This window comes from Dipodomys ordii, unplaced genomic scaffold, assembly GCF_000151885.1.
Source record: "Dipodomys ordii isolate 6190 unplaced genomic scaffold, Dord_2.0 Scaffold5, whole genome shotgun sequence".
Taxonomy (NCBI): Eukaryota; Metazoa; Chordata; class Mammalia; order Rodentia; family Heteromyidae; genus Dipodomys; species Dipodomys ordii.
The window spans coordinates 22170427-22197120 of record NW_012267221.1 but is presented as its reverse complement, the minus strand read 5'-3'; the positions used below and the strand labels follow the sequence as shown (position 1 = coordinate 22197120).

General features: G+C 39.5%; 1 protein-coding gene across 1 annotated transcript in view; it reads right to left on the bottom strand.

Annotated features, from left to right (window-relative positions):
• The window catches only part of Metap1d (methionyl aminopeptidase type 1D (mitochondrial)), an 80423-nt gene that overhangs the window by 15964 nt on the left and 37765 nt on the right, over nucleotides 1-26694 (bottom strand). The window contains exons 2-3 of the mRNA XM_013030216.1: nucleotides 2491-2648; nucleotides 187-336 (exon numbers count right to left, since the gene is read on the bottom strand). Coding sequence (XP_012885670.1) covers nucleotides 187-336; nucleotides 2491-2648 — 308 coding nt within the window. The remainder of the gene's footprint in view (nucleotides 1-186; nucleotides 337-2490; nucleotides 2649-26694) is intronic.

The following is a 26694-nucleotide window of genomic DNA, read 5'->3' as shown; positions in this document are numbered from 1 at the left end:
GTTACCTCTTGAATGAACATAGCACTTATAATTAAAAAAAACCTTTTCTCCCACTCCAAGAATCCTTAATTTTTAAAATAAAAAACAAATTAGATGTGTCCCAAAGAAGTTTTAAGAGAAAGAGAGAAAAAGAACAATGTTAGTGGTCTCTTATGAAAGTCCTACTGAAGGTTGGTAAGACGCCACCTTTAAACTCTTCCCAGCCAGGAGGAGGACATGACGGGCCAGCTGACAAGCCTGATGAAGCCCTTGAATCTGATCTTCATTCTTAACTTCTATGCTGTCTCCCCAGTCGGGTACAATGCCTGTCGTCACATAGTCTGGCTTCTTTATGTGCTTGTGGAAAAAGGATTGAAAATGAAGATCAGAACCCAGGGCACGACAATGGGATCATTTTTTCGGACACAGCCTCCTGCTTCATGGAGCTCTGCCCTTCCTGCCGGAGCACCGACCTCCAAAGCCAGTACAACAGACCCTCCAGGCTGCCCCCAGTTCCTTCCCTTGCCCTTTTGAACTTAACATTGCCTGTTAGTGCTGCTTCTGGATGGTCTGTTAACCTCACCATGCTTTGAGTCAAATTTGACTGAAGTAGACTTCTGGTCAAAACAAATAGTAGTTTTCTTTTCTTCTTCCACCCAACCCTGTTGGAAGCATATCATCACGAATGAAAAAGACCACCGAGTTTCCAATCTGCCAAATGGTTAATTAGGAGGCACTTTCTCAACACAAAGTTAAAATTTGTGCAAGTTATGTCTCCCAATACCCTCTCCCATGAATATATGTGAAAAGTGGACTGTCTCCATCAAAGCATTTCACACAGACACTTTCCTTATACTTGGCAACCCGACTTCAACAGAGTTCTAGATGATAAAACAAAAAAGCCTTCTATTCTTTTTTTCTTCCCTCAAATACATAAAAAAAAAATTACCCAGGATGCTTCAGCAACAAACAAATAGAGCTCTAAATAGAAAAAAAAAAGAACCCTCAAAACATTCGATCCAGATCACTCTTGTAGACCATCCACTTCCTTACATCCACTGGCAGTATTCAGAAAATACTATCTTACATACAGAGCTTCTTTCAGCCCCAAGGTTTCACATAGCCCTTAATAAGTTGTTTATAATAACTATACCTAAGTATTGTTGAACAAAATACGAAACAGTAAGGCTACACAGCAGTTTGGGATGAGGATGAGGACCACACTATTAGATGACAACATCATACAAAGTTTCATGCTGGATTTTACGATTTTACTTTTGTTCAGAGAGGCTTTTCTCATTCAGGTAATGGACCTGCCTAGCACTGGAAGAACAGCTACCCCACCAATGTCTACACATCACTTGGTTTCTCCCAAACAGCCTATGTTCTTATCTTCATTCTGCTCCATGATCTGGTAAGGTTACAATGCAGCCAGAGGGACTACTGATATGCCATTAAAATGTCTAAAACTCACTTTACCTAGGCAGAGATGTCTTTTTTTTCTTTTATACTAAGGAACAATAATGACAATTTATGATTAATCAGGCCTTAGCCAAGCCAGGAATATACTCTGAGTTCTAGTTACCCTTCTGCCTCACAAGTTCTCATTACAAAAATGGACCACTCACTTTTAGGAGGTATAACATAGTTAATCTTGATTCACTATAAAGAAGACATATTAGTAGAAATCACACAAACACACACATATGCTATTCTCTTTCTTCCAAAATGACCCACACATCTCTTTTATATTGCATTTTGGAAAATGGAGAGTTTTTATTTCTCTCTCAGAGTTCAATCACTGAAAAAAAATCAAGGTGTTTAATTTACTCTAAAGGAGTATTAATGACATGGAGCATTAATAACACAGAAAGTATAACATCAGGTCTAAAAACAATCCAGTGTATTAGTTTCAAATAATCTCTCTTGAGCCCAATTTTATAGTCAAAGTTCCCCTAAAAAAGTCAGAAACTATAAATGTCTATTAAATGATAAACGTTTAATAGCAAATTTCATGATAGAACTTTAAAGTTTCAATCTGTTGTATGCTCAGAACTTTATTTTATAAAATTAATGTTCTAGAACTAAAGAATTGTGAAATCACAATTTTAAATCACAAATTAAGTTTTAAAATTATGATTTTAAATGGCCAAGGAATCAAAGGTGCAAAATCATCTGGTTAACTAGGTGTTAGTAATTAGTTAGTTGCAATCCTAACTACACAGGAGGTGAGATCTGAGGATCATGGTTCAAAACAAGCGCAGGCAGGAGAGTCTGTGATACTCTTATCTCCAATTAATCACCAAAAACGCCAGAAGTAGAGCTGTGACTCAAGTGTTAGAGTGCTACCCTTGAGCATAAAAGCTCTGGAACAGCCCTCAGACTCTAAGTTCAAGCTCAAGAAAAACAAAACAAAATCTTATCATCTCCACAGTTAGCCTTTATCTTGATGGAAAAAACAGCTGGTAATATGAATACAGTTCCTTAGGCAGGTAATAAGTAATGCAGTACCTTAGGGACTGGATGTGCTGAAGAAACTGCAGCTGGCAAAACTATACTGTGCGAAATACTTCTTTGTCTCCGGGAAAAGAAATTTCTTCTTTGTTGGCTGCTTGACTGCTTGTGTAAGTAGATACGACTGAGTGGTGAAGGGAAAATTCTGTGGCAACCTATATGAGAAATAGATGTATTTTAAGTTTGATAATAAAGAAAAACTAACAGTGCTGTTCTCAAAAGTGTTATCAATTAAATCACTAGTCTAATCTTTTATTGACTAAAAAATAAAAATAAAAGAAGCCCTAAACAGGAAGGAAAGGAGTAGAATTCTGAGTTCTAGTACAATAGTGACACAGCATATTTATTAGCTAATACCATGTTTACATAAACGTCAGACAATGGAAGGCTCTACTTGAATGGGAAGCAAACATATAGAAACATCTGCGAAGCATCAGGTCTATAAAAATAACTATTCTTCTGTTGGAAATTTATGCAACAATGTCCAGGATAACCCTAGAATTTAGAACATTGTTTTGATGGTTTTCTACTCTGTAAAGTTGTTTTTTGTTTGAGAATCACAGACAAGCTGAGCACTGGTGGCTCACGCTAGTAATCCTAGCTACTCAGGAGGCTAAGATCTGAGAATGGATGTCAAAGCCTGCTTGGGCAAGAAAGCCCATGAGACTCTTACCTCCAATCAACTACCAAAAAAGCCAGAAGTAGAGCTGTGACTCTCAAGTCATAGAGTATTAGCCCTGAATAAAAAAGCTCAGTACCCAGGCATTAAATTCAGGACTGGAGAGAGAGAGAGAGAGAGAGAGAGAGAGAGAGAGAGAGAGAGAGAGAGAGAGAGAGCGCACAGGGGGGGAAGAGAGAGCAGGGGGGAGAGAGAGAAAGGAGGGGGGAGAAGGAGAATCACAGACAATTGCCAGCTGCCCTTCTGTCCTCCTTAGGATTACTGCTGTGTATTAAATTCTTGTGTGTCAAAGCACTGTACGAAAATTCGTATCATGAATGTTCAAATGGATAAAGACCTAATAGCAACAATGTAGGTATAACACAAAAGAAAACAAATATAGGGTTCTAAAATACCCAAATAGAAATTTAGAAATAGCTATCAAAATATTAAATGAATGTCTTCTGACTCAGCAATGTATCACCTCAGACTTTATCCTGTGATGTTACACAATGAAAGAGGGATAAAAAATGTATTCCCATTGCAACACTAGGTAGAAAAAGTTGGAAACCATCTAAATGTTTTTGAGTTGGAAACACCACCAGCAGCCCGGCTGCTGTTATATTAGAGTACATCTATACAATAGAAAACTCTAGGGCCACTGAAAAGAATAAGCTAAGATATCTCCATGTATTGATGGGGAAAGAGGTCAGAATACATCATTAAAAGAAAATGCTGAACAATATGCAATAGTAGAAAAAGAGCTTAAATTCTTATTTGTCTAAGTTTATACTTGCCTAAAAAAATCTCTGGAAATTAAGACTCATCAATAGTGGTTATGCCTGGAGCGTGTGATTTCAGCAGGAGGTGGGAGCCTTTTTGGTTCATTTTATTTTCTTCTATATTGTTAGGTTTTAAAATCCATTCACTTATATTATTATTGCAACAAAAACAATAGTTAAAAAAATAACCAGGCCAAGTATGGTGGTCTGGTCCATGCCAGGAGGCAGAGATAAGGAGGTCTGTGGCTGGAGGCCAGTTTCAGCAAAAAGGTTAGAGATCCTACCACAATTAACAAACTAAGTGTTGTAGTTCCCACCTGTAATTCTAGCTAGGAGGAAGAACATTTAGGAGGACTATGGTCTGACACCAGCCCTAGCAAAAAATGAGAGACCCTCTCTGAAAAGTAACTAAAGCAAAAAGGGATTGGCTCAAGTGGTGGAGTACTTACCTAGCAAGCACAAAGCCCTGAGTGCATTCCCCAGTACTATCAAAAACAAAACTCTCCCAAACTCACAGGTCACAACTTCATAGTATAGGTTAATAAACTACACTCCTGGCTCTTAGATAGCTAAACCTAAAACTTTTTTTTACATGTATAAATGCTTAAAAATAATTGAAAGAGAGAGAATACTTTGTAACACATAAAATTGTATAAAATTCAAATATCTTGGCCTATACCAATCCTCACTAAAAACTGTTTATGGCTGGTTCACGGCTGTTGAAGTAGATGGAGTTGGGCTAGGAAGGTGGCTTAATGGTGGAGTGCTTGCCTTGCATGCATGAGGCCCTGGGTTCGATTCCTCAGCAACACATAAGCAGAAAAGGCCAGAAGTGGTGCTGTGGCTCAAGTGGTGGAGTGCTAGTTTTGAGCTGAAGAGCTCAGGGACAGTGCCCAGGCCCAGAGTTCAGGCCCCATGACCAACAAAAAGAAAAAGAAAAAAAAGAAGTAGATGGAATTGTCTGGTGTGACAAAGAATATAGGCATAAGCCTAGAATATTTACCACCAAGATCTTGAGGGAACTTTGCCACCTCAGTCTGGCGCATTGGTTCTGACGAGGAGTCTCCGAGGCTAACTCAGTGTCAGTGTCACTTGTGGAAGGAGACACATTCTATCTACCAATTAAAGATCTGGGCATGTGGCCAGAAACCTGGGCTTTCACCATCCTTGAGAATGTGTAGAAAGCCTAAAAACTACAGGTTTGGGGGCTGGGAAGGGGCTCAGTGGTAGAGTGCTTGCCTCATATGCATGAGGCCCTAGGTCGGATTCCTCAGTACCACATAAGCAGAAAAAAGCTGAAAGTGGTGCTGTGGCTCTAGTGGTAGAGCACTAGCCTTGCGCTGAAGAGCTGAGAGACAGCGCCCAGGCCCCAGAGTTCAGGCCCCATGTCTAACAACGAACAAACAAACAACAACAACAACAAAAAACTACAGGTTTTGAGTAACATTTCTGTTTCTACTAGAACCCAGTGCAAACTTGAACTTCAGATGAGTATTTGTCCTGAAACCCAACTCAGCACAGAGTAGGAAATCAGAAGCCAGCACTTTGTCTTCACTCTACTCCTCCTTACTAGCTGTGTGGCCTGGAACAAGTTTCTTCATTTAGTCTCAGAGAATTTAGCCTCAAAGAATTTAGTTTCAGAATTACCTGCAATAAGGAATATGACAGTGCCATGTCCAATAAACAACAGTTCCTTCAAGAATATTTAAAAAGTAAAACGAAGCCAGGCACTGGTGGCTCATGCCTGTAATCCTAGCGACTCAAGAGGCTAAGATCTGAGGATTGTGATTCAAAGCCAGCCCCGGTAGCAACGCCCTCAAGACTCTTATCTCCAATTAACCATCAGAAAACCAGAGTGGTGTTGTGGCTCAAGAGGTAGAGCACTAGCCTTGAGCTGAAGAGCTCGGGGATAGCACCCAGGCCCAGAGTTCAAGCCCCACAACTGACCAAAAAAAGAAAAAAGAAAAAGCTGGAAGTGGCACTGTGGCTCAAGTAGTAGACTGCTAGGTTTGAGCAAAGAAGAAGCTCAGAGTCAGTGCCCAGGCCCTGAGTTCAAGCCCTAGGACCAGCGCGCGCGCGCGCGCACACACACACACACACACACACACACACACACACAATTAAAATGCTAAGAACACAGAGCTCTACACTTGCTTTTAATTCTGAACATTTACTATGTGTCAATTACTGTACAAGGCACTTCACATGTTAGCTCATTAATCTTCCTAAGAACCTTGTGAGTTATTAACAACTTCTTTCCTCTTCTTCCTCCTTCTTCTTCCCTCTCCCTTTTTCTTCCTGCTTCTCTTTCTTCTTCCTGCTCCTCCTCCTTCTTTCCTCTTCCTCCTTTTTTTTTGTGCCGGGACTTGAACTCAGAGCTTAGGTGCTGTTCCTGAGTTTTTTTGCCCAAGGCTGGTGCTCTACCACTTGAGTCACAGCTCTACTTTCAGTTTTGTTGTTGTTGTTGTTTTGTTTTGTAGCTAATTGGAGATGAAAGTTTCACAGACTTTCCATGGTCCTCAGATCTCAGCTCCTAACTAGCTAAGATTATAGGCTAAAACTACCAGCTCCTGGTTAACAATTCTGCTTTCATAATATACCTTTGTACTTGAAGTGAAATGTTTTCTTACAATCTGATAAAAGTCACCTTATACATATTGCTGTAAATAGTAGGTTAGGGTACCATATTGTATTTATTTCATAAGGAAAAAAAGCGCAGTGTTTTCATAGACAAAATGAAGAAATATATTTAAGTTATGGTACTTTTAGAAGACAACAAGCCTCCAAATAACCTGATATGGAGAAGAACTGGGGAATAGGGAGTCCTCTGCCTTATTTATTATATTGTAATTAATAAGTAGTAATTACTTTTCCCAAATACAGAGTAAAATTAAAATCCTAGTTACTATATTTAGAAGCACAGAAATACTACTCAAACTACCTTATCTGATATAAAACACTGTAGAAAAGGTGTGTTGGGTTTTCCCTTTCTTTCTTTTTGGCCATCATAAGGTTTGAACTCAGGACCTTGTTCTTGCCAGGCAGGTGCTCAACCACTTCAGCTATACTTCCAGCCTATTTATTGAGGAGTGTGTATGTGTGCACGTGTGCACACGTGCACACACCAGTTCTGGGGCTTGAACTCAAGTACAGTGCTCTACCACTTTAAGCCACAGCTCCACTTCCAGTTTTCTGGTGGTTAATCAGAGATGAGAGCTTCAGACTTTCCTGCCTGGACTGGCTTAAAACCAGAATCCTAAAATCTCAGCCTCCTGAGCAGCTAGGATTACAGGCATGAACCACCAGTGCCTGGCACCCTGAGCTTCTTTTGCTCAAGGCTAGCACTCTACCACTTCAAGACACAACTGCACTTTCAGCTTTTTTTGGTAATTTAGTGGACATAAGAGTCTCATAGGGCTGGGAAGGTGGCTCAGTGGTAGAGCGCTTGCCTTGCATGCTCAAGGCCCTGGGTTCGATTCCTCAGCACCACATAAGCAAAAAGAAAAAAGCCGGAAGTGGCGCTGTGGCTCAAGTGGTAGAGCGCTAGCCTTGAGCTGAAGAGCTGAGGGACAGCACCCAGGCCCAGAGTTCAGGCCCCACAACCGGACCCCCCCCCCAAAAAAAAGAGTCTCATAGACTTTCCTGCCCGGGCTGCTTTCAAACTGTAATTCTCAGATCTCAGCCTCTCAAGTAGCTAGGATTACAGACATGAACCACTGGCACCTGGATCTTGAGTTTTTATTATATTACTTAGTTTTGTAAAAAGCATAGCTGATACCTTAAACCTACATTTAACTTGCAAGTTGCCACTACTTTCAACATTACAATGAATTCAGTGATGGATGTCCATCCTGAGATAGCAACAGAAGCTTCTTTGCACTGTCATCCACCCAGGTGCTACAGCACACGCTCTTCTGAGAACAAGATGGGAAAACAAGTTGCAAGTATATAGTAAGTACTGAAAAAAGCAAGTGGATTAATGTGAAGTATAGGGAATGTCAGCAGAAAACCACCTGAAACTTCAGCAGAGTAGGGGAACACAGAGCAGCAAGGGGTTGCTTGTGTTGAATTGATCTTAAAAGAGATCATCATGGAGAGAGTTGATACTGTTGATTACCTCACAGAAACTTGACATAGGGTTTAGTAGGCAGTAAATCTACATGTCATTTTGTTATGTATATGAGAATATTTACTGTAATATTTACTGGTAATAATAAGAATTATTATCTGTGTCACAAAAATGCTATCAAAGCCTAGTTGAGCTGAATACTGAAAATTATAGGCAACTGTTTCTTTCACCCCATGGAAGAGCATACTGTGAAGCCTGAATGTCTACTGAAATTGCTATATGTCCTCGGGATCCTGTCGTACATTTTCATACTTCAAATTTGTAACTGGAGTGTAAATCTAGGTTATGGGTTTAAATATTTTCGTATTCAGTAATAACATCAATTTCTAAAAGCTGCCTTTTATTTACCTTAACAAATTAAGTCTAAAAGGGGAGACTACAGAATTCAAGTATGCTGGAAGGAGGAATGCATTTTAAATAACTAATGTTTGCTGCCCACAACCTGCCCTGTATTTATTGGCCTCTTACTCAGGGTCCATTTTAATTGTTATCTGCTCATGCATTCCATACCACATAATGAAATGCTTCCATTTCACACTGAGACCTGGGTTTTCATGTGCACCTTTACTAATGACCCTTAGTTAAGCCAATTTTACCCTTGAAAATGTGAGTTTTCTTTTGGTCAACAAGTATTTTTTTATGGGAGAGGTCTGAATCAATTTTCAAAGGGACATTATAACATGCTCGTTATTTTAAGCAGTTGTAAAACAGAACAAAGTACATTTGTGCTGAAGTGTGGGCTACCAACACCATATTTTTCATTGCACTCTGCCCAAGAAGCACTTTCACCCTGCAGCATGCCATCAATCCTCAGTTACACTGCATTTCAGAGGGATCAAATATCCGGTAGAAAACAACACAATAAAGTAGCCTGGAACTACTTTACATTAGCTAATAATGTCAACCAGAGATAATATGTAATTTAAAAGACACCCTGTAAAATGTCTTGCTGAATATATTTTTTCATAATGATCAGCAAATGCCAAAGTCTAGTAACAAAACTATTATTTATAGTATATTAACATCTAATTGATTTTACAAATGGAGGCAATTATTTTGGATGAAGCAAGGAATGCCTGCCAGATTTAAATGATTTATGATTACCAGAAGAGAAAACAACAATGTTTTGCTAATTCATTTTCAACTGTGGCTCTTACACTCATTGATGATTTTAATTTTAAGTCAATTGATTTACTGAAATAATATATTAACTTCAATAACAAAAAAAGCAACTTACTTTGTGATAGCAATCTAATATATTCTTTTACTGTTCAAAAATGTTGCTTCCTACAGAACACTCACAGAGGACTGTACCACAGGGATATATTTTTAAAGTGCTGATTTAGAACCAGAAAAAGATCACACTTCATGAACTCCAAACAATTACCCAGAGTAAGAGCACTAGTTCTTTAGAGTGCTGTGTACTAAAAGAATACTGCAAATGCATCTCATCCTTAGATTTCTTGACCTAAAACACTGACAGTATGCTTGAAAGGTTTCATAGTTTGCACAAATGTTATAAAAGAAGAATTAAATAGTTTGAATCATTTAAAAACTCTTTTATTCTTTTGTAACAGAATATTAAGAGGTATATGTTTCAAAAGTAAATGAGAAAAATCACAGGTTCCTTCCCATTTCAAGGCAACTAGAAAACAGAAGAGAAGCACCCCCTCTCCTCCCCTGTTCCCCCCCCCCCGCGCCCGCCCCAGGAAACGCCTCAGTCTGAAGCAGATACTGATTTGGGCAAAACTAAAGGATAAGAGCCCTTGAAAGTCAACAAAAGCAAATTCATTCTGTTGACAGATGTTGATTACATCAATGCATCAACAAGCTCCCCTAACTCCCAATTAAAACAAAACAAAAAGCAATTAATATCAGGCTACTATTCACACACTAAGGACAAACTTAAGTTTTTGACCAATCATAATAAACATTATTAAATGTTTCCAAAGAGTTTCAGTTCAGTTAAAGACAATTCTAGTGTGTTCTTAGCTGGGGGCTTCTCTAAACAGTGGTTTATTCATTCCTATGGACATGTCTGGGAAGCCAAGTTGGGCATGTCATAGACCCCTTCCTTACAGGGGTTAACTGCTCTGGCTGCCAAATAAAATACAGAGCAAGCCATGTAATTATGGAGACAGTCAAAGGGCAGGCTCTATTTTGAAATCTATTTGCACAGACAAGGTCTTCCAATTGAACTTACAGGAAACAAGCTGGTAAAGAGCCTCCTTTTCCCCAGATGCTTTCCACACTTTTTCTCCAATTCAGGAAATGGTGGATATGGACACCATCCACCACTGCTTCCTGGATTTCAAGCTAAGATGCCATTACAGAGAGAAGAATGGATCTGTTTCACAAACCTTGTATGAACAACTTTGGGAGGCCTAATGAACAGCATTTAGAAACTGACTCTGGATGACAAAGTGTTTATCAAACATGCCTAAAAAGGATGCAGACGTAGTTGGTATGCAGGTGTTAGAAAACAGTTCATTTTCCTTAAAATTCAATATAGAACATATAGTTGAGTGTAACATACACTGGCAAAAATACTTGTCTGAAACAGATTCTACTTGACAGCCAACAGAGTTGTCCTTATAGTTATTTATATCTAAGGCAGATACAATAGTCACAAAGATTCCACAGATATAAAGAGGCAATGTGCAAAAATATTTTAAGTGATAAAAAGACATTTGATGCTGAAATGTTTATCACAGTCATTTAATGCTCTAAGTTAGCCATTTCAAACAGGGCTGGTCACCACTAGTAATAAAGGTAGTCAAACAAAAGTGAGGAAGATACTACTCTGTGGATATCAGAACCATCACAAAGCCTGGAGTTCTGATTCCAGCAATGATGACTGGAAAGTCAGTCACACTTAGAGCATTTCTGAGGAAAGGAAGAGTGCTGGCCTGGGGGTACTCTCTACCAATAATAACAACATTCAAGAATGGTACCTAGGTCAGAGCAAAACATGACCTTCCTCAAGGCTCAATCAGGAAATTGGCTGTATGCTGCATCCCTCTGCCTTTAAACAAAATTCATTAATAGCAATGTATAAAGCATAGTAACAACAGTGAACTTACAAAATGGCTAGAGAAGAGACATCATTTTTGATTCTTTAGAAAAGCTGAATCTGGTCATTTGTAATTATTCATTAATTTATAACCACCAGAACCTAAGGACTTATATTTAAAGAAATTTAAAGTTAAGTGTGCATTAAATATAAATATATATTCAGGCAATAAATGTTAAATTCAGGCAATAAATGTTAATATATATTTGTTTCAATACATTACCAAGATCAATAAATATTTCTGCTTAATAACATGGATTAATGTTTATGAGCCTAGAGGAAAAACAATTCTTTTAAGCTGGCCCACTGTGTTAAGGGAAGGAAGCCAAAGGTGGTAAGATCTCAAAGTACAAAACTAAAAGCGGATCATTTGATGGTCAGTGGAAATTACACACAAATGATTAATAAGATTATTATGATTTTTTCACTTAAGATAAAAATATTTACTTCAAAATTCGTCTTCACAAATAATAAAATATTGCATCACATTGAAATAGTATATGCTTAACAAGTTCCATTGTCTCTCAGCTAAAGTTTAGAGAAAAGCAATTTTTTAGCACTTTAACAATACATACACTCAGGCAACTTCTTAGACAAAGAAATACTGTATCCTTCCAGGAGAAATAAAGAGGCTGTTTATTAGAGTCTGGTTAAAATGTAATAATTCATTCCAGTTGAGCTTTGTGAAAAATGTCATCAAAATATCATTTTCTTTGCCAGATTTTCTGGATGCCATAATATCATTTAAATACAGAAGAGAAGACAAGCTCTGATCAGAGTAGAAGTACAATATCAAAATGAACCAAAACCAAACGCCTTGTCAAAGTAATCGGAAAGAGTTTCACCCAGTCTTGTACCTAGGGAATGCATGCTTCTTGCTTCTCAGTTAGCACAGAACATCTGGCAAATTTCAGCTTTCCAAAGTCTCTTAAAAGAAACATTCCTGTTACTTCACACACTTCCTTAAGGAAAATAGAACAATTTTATATTAAGGCACACAAATAGGAACCAGAAAGGGCAATTTCATAGAAATCACACATAGAGTTCAATTTTAGAGAATGTCCATATAAAAACACCATGAGTTAAAATATTATATAGTAAGAAGGTGTTTTTTAATTCTTTTTTAAATTTTTATTGTGAAGATACTGTATATAGGTAAGGTAATGAGTACATTTCTTGTCGAACATTGTTACCCGCTCCTTTCACTTTTTTAATTCTTAAAAAAATCAACTATTCACAAATACTAGTCATGTAAAATACTTCTCAAAATGTTAGTTTGGATTAAAATACCCAATAGCAGAAGATGTGGGAACTTCCAATTTACGATCAAAGGCACAGATTTTTTGTGTGTGTGTACCAGTCCTGGGGCTTGAACTCAGTACCTGGGCACTGCCAATGAGCTTTTTTGTTCAAAGCTAGCATGCTACCACTTCCAGCTTTTTGGTGATTAATTGGAGATAAGAGTCTCATGGACTCTCCTGCCGGGGCTGGCTTCAAACCATAACCCTAAGATCTTAGCCTCCTAAGTAGCTAGGATTATAGGTGTGAGCCACAAGTGCCTGACAAATCTTATATTTTTATCTCTAGCTTTTTGGTGATTTTTGAATTTGAACTCAGGACTTCGTACTTGCAAGACAGGCACTCCACCACTTGAGTCATACTCCCAGCTAAAGGCACAGGTTTTTTTTGTCTTTGTTTTTGTTTTTTTAAATTTTAGCCAGTTGTGGGACTTGACCTCAGAGCCTGGGCACTGTCCCTGGGCTTCTCTTGCTCAAGGCTAGCATAGCACTCTACCACTTGTGCCAGAGTGCTACTTCTGGATTTTTCTGTTTATGTGATACTGAGGACTTCATGAATGCTAGGCAAGCACTTTACCACTAAGCTACATTCCCAGCCAAGGCATAGTTTTAATATGAACACTTTAAAGTTGCAGTAAAGCATTTGAAAAGAGCGTTATTTTACTCTTAATTTTATAATAATATCAGTTGAATTCTTTGTTTTTTTTTGTCGGTCGTGGGGCTTGAACTCTGGGCCTGGGCGCTGTCCCTCAGCTCTTCAGCTCAAGGCAAGTGCTCTACCACTTGAGCTACAGCGCCACTTCCGGTTTTCTGGTGGTTTATTGGAGATAGGAGTCTCACGGTCTCTCCTGCCCGGGCTCGCTTTGAACCGCGATCCTCAGATCTCAGCCTCCTGAGTAGCTAGGATTACAGGCGTGAGCCACCAGCGCCCGGCTATCAGTTGAATTCTATACGGAATACTGTTAGACATCTTCCTCCTTCCTTCCCCCCACCTTCTCTCTCTGTCCCTGAGTTTTTTTGCTCAAGACTAGTACTCTACCACTTGAGCCATAGCTCTACTTGCAGCTTTTCTTTTTCTTTTTTCTTTTTGGTAGTTTTGGAGATAGGAGTCTCATGGACTTTTGTGCCTGGGCTAGCAATTTTCAGATTACAGGGTGAACAACTGGCACCTAGCACCTTCTCTTGCTTTTTTTTTTTGGGGGGGGGGTCAGTTGTGGGGCCTGAACTCTGGGCCTGGGTGCTGTCCCTCAGCTCTTCAGCTCAAGGCTAGCGCCCTACCACTTGAGCCACAGAGCCACTTCTGGCTTTTTTCTTTTTTCTTATGTAGTGCTGAGGAATCAAACCCAGGGCCTCAGGCATGCAAGGCAAGCACTCTACCACTGAGCCACCTTCCTAGCCCTCTTGCTTGTTTTTTGTTTTTGTTTTTTTTTTTCTTTGGCTGTAACTCTGGGCCTGGGAGTGCTCTACCACTTGAGCCACTACTTCCGGTTTTCTGGTTGTTAATTGGAGATAAGAGTCTCATAGACTTCCCTGCCCCGGCTGGTGTTGAATTGTGATCCTCAGATCTCAGCCTCCTGAGTAGCTAGGATTACAGGCATGAGCCACTGGCTCCCAGCTGCCCCTTCTCTTTTTTAATAATGTAAAAATGTCAGTGTCTAGATCAAAGCATGTAATTCAGGTTGGCCTCAAACTTGAGATCCTCCTGTCTTAGTCTCCTGGGTGCTGAGATTACAGGTGTGCACCATCACACTTGCTTACTTCCTTTACTTTATATAAAGTTATTGCTGCCTAAGCAAACAATTGTCAATAGTTCAGTAGCAAGCCAAGTGCCAGTAACTCATGCCTGTAATCCTAGTATAAGAAAAACAAGCAAGCGGAGGGCAGGTGGTTCAAACCTGTAATCCTAGCTACTCAGAAGGCTGAGAGCTGAGGATCACAGTTCAAAGCCAGCCCGGGCAGGAAAGTCCGTGAAACTCTTACCTCTAATAAACCACAGAAAACCAGAAGTGGCGCTGTGGCTCAAGCGTTAGAACGCTGGCCTTGAGCTGAAGAGCTGAGAGAGAGCTCCCAGGCCCAGAGTTCAAGCCCCATGACGGACAAAAAAAAAAAAAAAAAACAAGCAAACAAAAACTTCAGAAAAGTATTTGTTGCTATTAATGTTTTATCTTGCTGGTACTGGATTTTGAACTCAGGGCCTAGGCATGGTCCCTTAGCTTTTTTGCTCAAGGTTGGCACTCTACTATGACTGAGCAATAACTCCATTTCTGGCTTTTTGGTGGTTATTTGGAGATAAGAAATTCATGGAGTTTCCTACCCAGGCTGGCTGCAAACAGCAATCCTTAGATTGCAGTCTTTTAGATAGTGTGAGCCACTAGCTCTTGGCACAACAGAAAGTCCTTAACTCCCAATTCCTGCAGGTGGAGCAAGAAATATTTTTTTCTCCTATATTCCTTCTACTTTAACCCTCTTATACTAAAATAAATCCTTTCAAAAACTTTTTTCCCCTGCAGTCCTGGGGCTTGAACTTGGAGCCTGGGTGCTGTCCCTGAGCTCTTCAGCTCAAGGGGAGCACTCTACCAGTTGAGTCACAGCACCACTATTCTGTTTATATTGTATTGAGGAATAGAACCTAGGGCTTCATGCATGCTAGGCAAGCACTCTACCACTAAGCCACTAAGCTCCAAAAACTTTTTTTAAAAAATCAGCAAAAAACAGGACTTACAGTGTGGCACCAGCTAGAGCACCTGCATAGCAAGAATGGGCCCAAATTCAAGCTCCAAAAAACAGTAACAACCTTTTTTTTTTGCTTGTTGTGGGGATTGAACTCTAGGCCTGGGTGCTGTCCCTCAGCTCTTCAGCTTAAGGTGAGCGCTCTACCACTTGAGCCACAGAGTCACTTCTGGTTTTCTGGTAGTTAATTGAAGAGTCTCATGAACTTTCCTGCCCAGGCTGTCTTTGAACTATGATCCTCAGATCTCAGCCTCCCAAGTAGTTAGGATTAGAGGTGTGAGCCACTAGTACCTAGCTACAACGTTGCTTTCTTTTTAAAGCACAAACAAAGCAACAACAATAACAAGGAAAAAAAAACTGTAGTAACAATGCCAAATGCAAAAAACCCCCCCAAAAACCCAAATTTTACATCATACTACATTCCTGATGTCTTTACTGTACAATTACAAATAACAGGTAGAAAACATTTGAATACAAATCTTATGGTATTATTTGGACAATGTGGAGGATTTTTGTTGGTAGCATAACCTTGTATGGCGGTCACTAACAACCTAAAAGAAAGCCAAAGCTTCAGGAAACAATGTATCTCCTACATTGGGAAATTGAGATTACAGATTCAGAACAACAGAAGCCAAGATTATTCATCAAGCAGTTATTTTCAACCATAAATAAAGAGAAAGGACACAGAAGCCTTTTTTAGTAAACGAGAAAAATTCAGATTTTCACAAGGCAATCCTTATGTTGTCACTTATAATCTTGTATTCAGTTCAACGGTGAAGACTCTGTTAATCATATGAATAACTATCACCCCACAGTTTAGGCAATAATGTAAAAATGTCAATGCTGCCTGCTTTTCTCTAATCATATATAGGTATATAAATTATATATGCATATAATTTATTTATTATTATTATTATTGCCAGTCCTGAGGCTTGAACTCAGGGCCTGGGCACTATCCCTGAGCTTCTTTTACTCAAGGCTAGTACTCTATCACTTGAGCCACAGCATCACCTCTGGCTTTTTCTGTTAATGTGGTACTGAGGAATCGAACCCAGGGCTTCATGCATGGTAGGCAAGCACTCTACCACTAAGCCACATTCCCAGCTCCCTATGTATATTTTAAAGATATGAATTTTTGTTCTCAGGATTAAAAATTAAAACTATTACTACCACCACCAACACAATGTGTATCTTCTTCATCTGTATCTAGAAAACTGCTTGTCATATCTGAAACCACAGCAACACTTGAAAACCTTTGCAGCTCAACACTATTCACACTTAGAGAAATGACAGATTCACAGTGCCTTTCTTAGATTAATGTTTTCAATATTGCCACAACACTAAAATATCTGATGTATAAAATATTTAAAACTGTCAAATGTGATGTGCATGAAAGCACTTACTGAACTATACCAGAATATTACAAAATAAACCATGCCCAAATGCCTAGTAGAACATGGCCAGTTTGTGGGGGGAAAGGAAGAAATAGTGTGGAATTTAAAAAACACTTTTTTTGGGGGGGGGCTTATAAATGCATGTTGGTATTTTCTTCTCAAAGATGTACCTTCCTAATTATATTTACTTGATTTCTTGTTTAATTTGGGTGTTCTCTAAATACTAACTGGTTTACTTGAATAGGCTAGTTGAAGTATATAAGCCTTAGTTTCCTTGTTTGTTAATAGGAAGTAAGCAGGTTGCTGTAATAATTGCATGATAGAATAGATAGAAAGCAATACAAGGAAACTCAATAAATGGTAATTGCTACCACTGGTTATCTGACTGTGGGAAGAGGTCACTCTAAAATGTACTAATCAGTAGGTAGAAATCAGCCTGAATTTAAAAACGTGCTTCTAGATAATACACAAATAAGAAATTCACAAAGTAATCATGAGTTCCTAGGTTGGGTCCTAGAGCTGCTAATTAAAAGCCATACTATTAAAAACACAGTGCCTCTTCAGACTTTATCAGAGCCATTCTGACCACCAAATGAGACCTTAGATGTACAAACACTTTATAAATTAGGCAGCATCTTATGACTGTAGCGTACTGAGAAAATACAAGCTTATTTATTTTTATTTTTTTAGAATTCCTGGTGGTCTCTTGTTAGTATGGAGATGCTTAATTGTGAAGTCTAAAGAAAATCTCTTTCAGCCGGGTGCTGGTGACTCACGCTTGTATTCCTAGCTACTCAGAAGGCTGAGATCTGAGGATCACAGTTCAAAGCCAGCCTGAGCAGGAAAGTCCATGAAACTCTTATCTCCAATAAACCACTCACAAAACCAGAAGTGGTGCTGTGGCTCAAGTGGTAGAGCACTAGCCTTGAGCTGAAGAGCTGAGGGACAGCGCCCAGACCCAGAGTTCAAGCCCCACGGCCTACGAATAAAAAAAAAAAAAAGAAGGAAAAAAAATCTTTGTCTGTCTGTCTGTCTGTCTCTCTTTTGTGGGGCTTGAACTCTGGCCCTTCATGCTGTCCCTGAGCTTCTTTGTGCTTAAGGCTAGTGCTCTACCACTTAGGCCACAGTGCCACTTCCAGTTTTTGAGTGGTTAATTGGACATAAGAGTCTTGTGGGGACTTTTTTGCCTGGGCTGGCTTCAGACCATGATCCTCACATCCCAGCCTTCTGAGTAGCTAGGATTACAGGTGTGAGCCACCAGTGCCTGGCTAGAAAATCTCTAATTTATAAATGCAAAAGATCTTGGCTTTTCTATTTTTTCAAGAATCATATCCTTACAAAATTTTTTTCCTTCCTTCCTGGGGCTTAAACTCAGCCTCAGCAATTTCCCTGAGCTTTTGTGCCGAAGGTTAGCACACTACCACTTGAGTCACTTCTGGCTTTTTGGTAGTTTATTAGAGGTAAGAGTCATACAGACTTTCCTGCCCAGGCTGACTTCTAACCATGATCCTCAGATTTCAGCATCCTGAGTAGCTAGGATTACAGTCAGAATCCACTGGCTGCATATTCTTTTAAATACAATACTATATAGGATAAGAGTAGTTCTTAAATTGTGCAGAGGATGGGATAGGAGAGTCCATATTATAGAAATATTTCACCTTGCAGAGAAGTAAAGTACACTATCACAATTTTAAGATTAAAGTCCAAATGCTGTTATCTAAATTTACTTATTTACTTACTCATTTATTTTTGCAACACTGGGGATTGAATTCTGAGCTTTGAGCATGCTATAAAGCACTCTACTACTGAGCTAAAGCCCCAGATTGGAATGCTGCTGTTTGTAATCTGTTACTAAATAGTATCCACTCAATGTAGTGGCTTGGCCACAAAGCATTACGTTGTCCTTGGTAACTTGGTGTGCAATCTGTTTATGAGAAATATTCTAGAACTCACTAAACATCATTGTTTAAATGTACTAAGAAGCCTTCTTTGCATAAAAATCCTGTTTATTAAACACTGATACAAGAAGAACTTATTTACATTTCAAGCACTACCAACATACATCATTTATGACAAAAAAGGCAAGCACTCCATAAGAAATGCTCAATCACTGTCAATCATCAACACTAAAATATACATAAACCAAAGCACACTGTGTGAACTGTATTAAATTCAGCTAAACACAGAATTACCAGCAGAACAAACAAAAAAACAAATAATTACCAGTGACTCACAGACCTATTTACACAATCCACAAATAACTTGGAAAGGTGTAACCATGGAAACTCGATAGCCTAAATTCAGTGCCTTTAAATTGGGCATTTACTTAAATGCTGTGCTAAGGATGTCCTTACAAAATTTAAATATTTCAAAAGTTGTCAAAGCTTATCTTTGTTATCAGATAATTGATCAAAATAGTTTTAGCTATGAATTAGTTGTCTTTAAAATTATTCAAATACTAGTTTGATGAAACTATGATAAAAATGTCAGATTGTTTTTTTTCTAATTTTTCTAGGAAACTGTTACTTTTAAAACCACTGATTAAGCAATTGAAAACATGTCAACTATTTGCAACAAATCTCATAATAGTCAAGTAATACTAAAACACACTTTGAAAGAAAGACTTCTTAAACTCACACAGTTGCAGACAACTACCTCCCTTACCTCTAATTAGCTCTAAAGAAGAAATGTTCCTAGTTGTTTTGCTCGTAAGTGATTTTCAGTGACAATTACTATTTTGAATGTTTAATATTTAATGTTATAATTATTCCTAGTGTCTTATATTTTATTTGATGGGATCCCACATTTAAGGTAATGTTCAGTGTGTATTTCATTATGTACATGGGCAATGGATGTTGTGTGACATGATTTAAATGGGTCAACAGTATTTTCAGTCACATTAATCATCCCGACAGCTAGAATTTAAAAAAAAAAGCCTTGAAAACTAAAACTAGAGAATCCATTCACACAAGTGACACTCACCATTGACAGCTTATCTAAGTTGTGGTTAGGAGGAAGGAAGAGTTACAGACTTCAAACATATGTTTCATTATTTATTCAGAAAGCACTCCAAGACCCCAGCTGTATTTCAGAATCAGTGAGTAGAGACATATTTCTGGGATGCCAAACTAATTTATAAAGACTTTTGGCTAGGCATCAGTGGTTCATGCCTATAATCCTAGCTACTCAGGAAGCTGAGATCTGAGAATCCAGGTTCAAAGCCAGTTCCGGCAGGAAAGTCCATGAGTCTCTTATCTCCAGTTAACCACCAGAAAACCAGAAGTGGTGCTGTGGCTCAAAGTGGTAGAGTACTAGCCTTGAGTTGAAGAGCTCAGGGAGAGTGCCAGGCCCAAAACAACCACAACAACAACAACAAAAAAACAAAACCAAAAGAAAGGTTTTTTTGGTTTTTTTTGCGGGGGGAGAGGTTTGCTTTTTCTACTTAGGTGGTGCTGAGGAATCGAACCTAGGGGCTCATGCATGCGAGGCAAGTACTCTACCACTGAACCACCTTCCCAGCCCCCCCAAACTTTTTTTTTTTTGTCTGTCATGGGGCTTGAACTCTGGGCCTGGGCACTATCCCTGAGCTCTTCAGCTCAAGGCAAGCGCTCTACTGCTTGAGCTACAAACCACAAACCACAGAAAACCACCTCCGGTTTTCTAGTGGTTTATTGGAGATAAGAGTCTCACGAACTTTTCTGCCCAGGCTGGCTTTGAACCGTGATCCTCAGAGCTCAGCCTCCTCAGTAGCTAGGATTATGGGTGTGAGCCACCAGCTCCTGGCTCCCCCAAACTTTTTAACTCAAGAAGAATATAATTTGGGGAACCCAGCTCCAAATGAGGGTAAGCTGGGAGTTTCAGGTCAGGCCGCACTGACAACTGGACAACAATCTGCCCTTATCTGCCGAGAGGCCCTAGGAAGTGGGGTGAAGGATGCAGAAGTGGCCTTTAGAAGTAGCCACAATATACACACAAACAAATTGACTAAAGGATGGCACACTCAAGGAAGTATTCCAATGGTATTACTCCTCTGAACAATTAAAGACCAGTTTAACAAAATGAGTATCAGGAGGTTGAAACAAGTTTTGTTGAGGAGGGAGGTAGGCAGGGGAAGGTGGGCAGATGAATGAAGGAGGGATGGGTAAATACAGTCATTACATTCAATGTACGGTATGTAAGAATGAACTATATAACTTGAGGGTATGGATGGGCTTAGGAAAGATAGAAGAGAATAATGGAAGGGGTGACATTTGTTCTTTTTTGTGTGCCACTTCTGGGGCTTGCATTCAGGGCCTGGGCACTGTCTTTGACCTTTTATGCTCAAGGTTAGCACTCTACCTCTTGAGCCACAGCTCCACTTCTGGTTTTATTTGTGATTAATAGGAGATAAAAGTCTTCTGGACTTTCCTGCCTGAGCTAGCTTCAAACCTCGATCCTCAAATCTCAGCTTCCTGAGCAATTACAAGTGTGAACCATTGGTGCCTGGCTTTGTTTTCTTTCTTCTTTCCTTCCTTTTCTTCTTTCTTCTCTTTCTTTCTTCTTTCTCTTCCTCCCTCCCTCCTTCCATTTCTCTCTCCCTTTCTTTCTTTGTCTTTCCTCCCCCCCCTCTCTTTTAGACAAGAGTCTCAGGCTGGCCTCAAACTTAGGATTCTTCTGACTAAGCCTCCCAAGTACAAGGACTGTAGGTATGTACCACTATGCCCATGCCAACTTTGTAATTCTGAACAAGGTCATCTTCCTGAGAGGGTGTGTTCTGCCCTTGGCTGAAATTGTACAGAATGAGTCTCAGAATCAATAGGAAACACATGATTTGCTTTATTGGGTTTTGTTTTTTTCTGATTAGGAAAACATAATGTGTAGTATCATTTTTATAAAAATTCTAAAAACAAGCTGGGCACCGGTGGCTCACGCCTATAATCCTAGCTACTCAGGAGGCTGAGATCTGAGGATCACGGGTCAAAGCCAGCCAGGGCAGGAAAGTCGGTGAAACTCTTATCTCTAATAAACCACCAGAAAACCGGAAGTTGTGCTGTAGCTCAAGTGGTAGAGTGCTAGCCTTGAGCTGAAGAGCTGAGGGACAGCGCTCAGGCCCACAGTTCAAGCCCCACGACCGACAAAAAAAAACCCAAAAAACTGAAAACTAAAAACAGCCAGCACCAGTGGCTACTAAGGAGACTGAGAGCTAGATTGAAGTCTGAAGCCAGCCTGGGCAGAAAAGGCTCAGAAACAGAGTAGTGAATGGAAAAAGCTAAAAGAGAGCTCAAGTTCCTGAGTTCAAGCCCTAGTACTGACAAAAAAGAAAAGAGGAGGAGGAGGAGGAAGAGGGGGAGGGGGAGGGGGAAGGGGAGGGAGGAAGGAAGGAGGAAGAGGAACAGGAGTAGCAGGAGTAGGAGCAGGAGCAGCAGGAGCAGCAGCAGCAGCAGCAGCAGCAGCAGCAGCAACAGCAGCGCTAGTAGCTCACAACTGTAATACTAGCTCCTCAGGAGGTTGAGATCTAAGGACTGTGGGTTGAAGCCAGCTGGAGGCAGGTAAATCTCTAATTAAGAGTAAAAAGCCATAAGTGGAAGTGTGCTCAAGTGGTAGTGTGCCAGCTTTGAGCAAAAAAGCTAAGGAAGAGTGCCCAGGTCCTGAGTTAAGGCCCTAGGTAGGACCAGCAACAACAACAAAAAGAAGCCTGAACAAGCATAAACAGTAAGAAGCTTCTTCAAATTATCAGAACATTTCTTTGAGTCCACTAATACACTTGTTACTCATTTTGAAAAGCTGAGAGATCTCCTCATCCATCATACAGTGATAAAGAAAATATTTAAAACATTTCTACCAACAAGAAAGAGCTTAATAGGAGAAAATTAGAACATTTTTAGACATACTGTTCTTTTTCTTCACTTATTATAATGTTACAGCTTGCCTTGTTTGTGTTATGAATTGTGTATCTGGGTTGGATAGGAACAACCATAATCTTTTCAGTGCTAGGGCTTCTGTCTCAAATAAATAAATATATACACACACACACACACCTATATATATATATATATATATATATATGTAGTGCCAAGGGTGACATTGTCCAAAAACAAATGTACTTTTTTTTTTTTGTCAGCTGTGGAGCCTGAACTCTAGGCCTGGGCACTGTCCCTCAGTTCTTCAGCTCAAGGCTAGTGCTCTACAACTTGAGCTACAGTGCTACTCCAGCTTTTTCTGCTTATGTAGTGTTGAGGAATCAAACCCAGGACCTCATGCATGCAAGGAAAACACTCTACCACTGAGCCATCTTCCCAGCCCCAGAAATGTATTCTTTACATGACTTATATAACTGTAACCTCTCTGTATATCACCTCTATATTTTAAAAAAATTGGGGGGGGAGTCAGTTGAGGAGCCTGGGCACTGTCCCTCAGCTCTTCAGCTCAAAGGCTAGCGCTCTACCACTTGAGCCACAGCATCACTTCCAGCCTTTTCTACTTATATGACCCAGGACCTCATGCATACAAGGCAGGCACTCTATAACTGAGCCACTTTCCCTAGAAATACTAAAATTTAAATTGAAATGATATTCTATTTTTTGCTTAGCCTATTAGAAGAAAGTTTTAAATGTTAATTAAAAAGTTGCTATAAAGAAGACATTCTCAGGGACTAAACGGGGTAGAAAAATTGTTACAACCTTTTTGCAAAGAAAGCAACTTGATGATTGAAGCAAATACTCCTTATAGGGCAACTGGATCTTCACAGCTCTCTATTTAGAACACAATCTGAAATATATAAACAAGGTTGTTTGCAAAAAGTTCACCATATTTGCACTAATAAAATTTAGGGAAAGTCCTAAATGTGCAAGCAGAAGAAAATGAGATATCACAGTGCTTCCTAAAACTGGTGAGAAAATGCTAATAATATGACATGAAAGCTCCAGAAACTCAAAATGTTTTTTGCATATATCTAAACTTAATGTTTCAGAATTCTTTTTTTGTTGTTGTTGTTGTTGGTTGTGGGTCTTGAACTCTGGGCCTGGGCGCTGTCCCTCAACTCTTCAGCTCAAGGTGAGCATTCTACCACTTGAGCCACAGTGCTAATTCCTGTAAACTTAATGTTTCTAATGAAAAAATAAAAATTAGATAGAGAAATTATGAAAAATAATGGATCCATGTGATCTGATCTCTTGTAGTGGGTCACATGCACCTCATTTTTATCAACAATGAGCAATTAGGTGGGTTCTGTTTGAGTTCTGGCCTGGTGACTTAAAGGACTTATGCTGATTTGGTCCTTATCAGCAGAGGAAAACTTGACTGTACTGCACAAACAGCAAACCAATTATAAAATTTCTTCCAGTTTAGAACAGTAAAAGGAACTAGGAACTTATTTGTTTGTTGTTTGTGTTTGACACAAAGTTTCTCTATGCAGCCCAGGCTGGCCTGGAACTTCACAATCCCCTATCTCAGCCTCTGAGTGCTGGGATTATAGGAATGTTGCTACCATGCCCTAGCACCAAGATCTGTAAACAGAAATAGTTTAAAACTAGTCTGCCAGCCTGCAGGATAAGTTCCTAGAATCCTTTTGCACTCAGTTTTATTTCCCCTGGGAACAGCACTACCACTTCAGGGTGGTGGTAGGGGAGTTGCAGGCAAGCTTCAGCTTATACTGCTGACTTATGCTCCCAGACACATTTCCCAGATGCATTTTCCTCACTGTTTGTGGAGTACTACATCCAGCTTATACTGCTGACTTATGCTCCCAGACACATTTCCCAGATGCATTTTCCTCACTGTTTGTGGAGTACTACATTCAGCTTATACTGCTGACTTATGCTCCCAGACACATTTCCCAGATGCATTTTCCTCACTGTTTGTGGAGTACTACATCCAACTGTACCTAATAGGATAGCTGGGGGGGAAAAAACGATAATTTTTTCTTCATTTAAAGTACTTCCACAGGAAAAGCACAGAGTAGTTCAGTATATCTTTTCATTGTTGCTTTTAGTTATATTTATATTTTATTTATATTTATATTCAATAAGATGAAATTTATAAGGTATTTGATTTAGTACTGCCCCAAATTATCTTTCATAAAGAATTCTAGGAAAGCTAGGCACTAGTGGCTCATGCCTGTAATCTTAGCTACTCAAGAGAGGCTGAGAAGCCAGGCGCCAGTGGCTCACGCCTGTAACCCTAGCTACTCAGGAGGCTGAGATCTGAGAATTGTGGTTCAAAACCAGCCTGGGCAGGAAAGTCCATGAGACTCTTATCTCCAATTAACCATTAGAAAATCAGAAGTGGTGCTGTGGCTCAAGTGGTAGAGTGTTAGCCTTTAGCTGAAGAATTCAGTGCCCAGGCCCAGAGTACAAGTCCCACAGCCAAAAAAAAAAAAAAAAAAAGGAAGGAAGGAAGGAAAGGAAGGAAGGAAGAAAGGAAGGAGGCAGGCAGGCAGGCAGGCAGGCTGAGATCTGAGGAGAGTGACTTGAAGCCTGCCAGCAGAGAAGTCCATAAGATTCTTATGTCCAGTTAATCACAAAAAGCCAGAAGCAGAGCTGTGGCTCAAGTGGTAGAATGCTAGGACAGCGTCCAGGTGCTGGGTTCAAGCATGAGGTCTGGCAAAAAAATAAAAAAATTTAAAAAATGCATTTGGCTTGTAGAATAGTAGTAAGCTATAAATTAGCATAGCCCAGGACTAGTGCCTCCCGATGGTAGAAACTGTACAGTCGTTAGCAATTCTGCTACTACAGAATTACCATGTTTCTAATTTGCAGTTCGCAGCCATATGTGTCTCTTGGGACCAGTCCTGGGGTCCAAGCTCATTATACTAACAAATCAGATCTCTTCTCTTTCTCTTCCCCTCCTTTCCCCCTTGCCTCTTTATTATAGCCAAAAGGGAACCCATGGGTTCAAGTTTGTAGCTCATTACATTAACTAGTCAAATTTCTTCCCTCCCCTACCCCTTTTCTTACTAACCCTCCCTCCCCTCCTCCTTCCTTCCCTTCTCCTTTATTAGACAGAGACTATGACTGGACACCTAAGTATTGATTTCACAGTGCAATATGGCATATAAGGTACTGGCTCCAATGTGAAAGTGTTTTGGGCCTGGCCACTGTGATGCATTGTTTATAGAAAGGCAGGAAAACTCCACAAAGTTCCAACACTACAAGAGCTAGGAAATACTGCAGAGTTCCATTTCTACTTCTGTTTTAAAACCTTAAAGGACAAGCAAAACTTTGACAGAATGGTTCAGGGTTCCTCAGGTAGTATTTCAGGGAGAATATATAAAATAGAAAGGTGACAAATCCTGCAAAGGAGGTAACAATGGAGTCAAATCGACAGAATTTATACTTATAACTAATGTCTCATCATTATCAAATCCAATCTGTTGGATTTGACTAGATGCTGCTGCTGGCTTTTCTTTATTTTTGAGTCATTTAAAAATTAGCAATACTTGGATTTAGTGATGACTAACTTCAGACTTCATGAATATTATGTAATCCTACCCTTTTGCCACTAGCTAACTAGCCTAACTGCACAAATGGCAAACTGACACTGAGCTTTTATGAGCTCTGTGTATAGATTCATGCAAAAGGACCTTTTGAATTTTTCTAGCCTATAGCCTGAAGCTAATTATAATTAACATTCCTTTGCCACACAAGTTCAAAGATCTACATGTGGTTTAGGTAGCTACATTAATGTGCTTCAGTGTTTTAGAAGGGTTGATAAAAACCCAAATGTGTAAGACCAAAGGAAGATACTGTTAGGAGAGAAACACAAAGGCAATATGCTTATGTGCATCTGGTCATATAAAATAATATTTATCAAAATGAACTCCAGGACATGGAAACAAGAGGTTTTTTTCTTTATTGCTGTTTTTGTTCTCTTTTCTTTTTGTCTTGTTTGTGCATTTATCTGTCTTTTTGAGGGGAAGGGGAAGGCACAGAAATAAAGGGTGAATGAATGCAGCAGTGGTACTCACTGGACATTATGTTGAAAATGAACTACACAACTTGTTGGTGGAGACAGGAGGGAAAAACTAGGCGAGAGTGAGGGAAGGGGAGACATTGTCCAAAAAGAAATATACACCTTACCTGACAAATATAACAAATGAAAATGTACTGCTATATATTGTAGAAACTATGTTGGCTAATAAATATTTAGTCCTAGTCACAG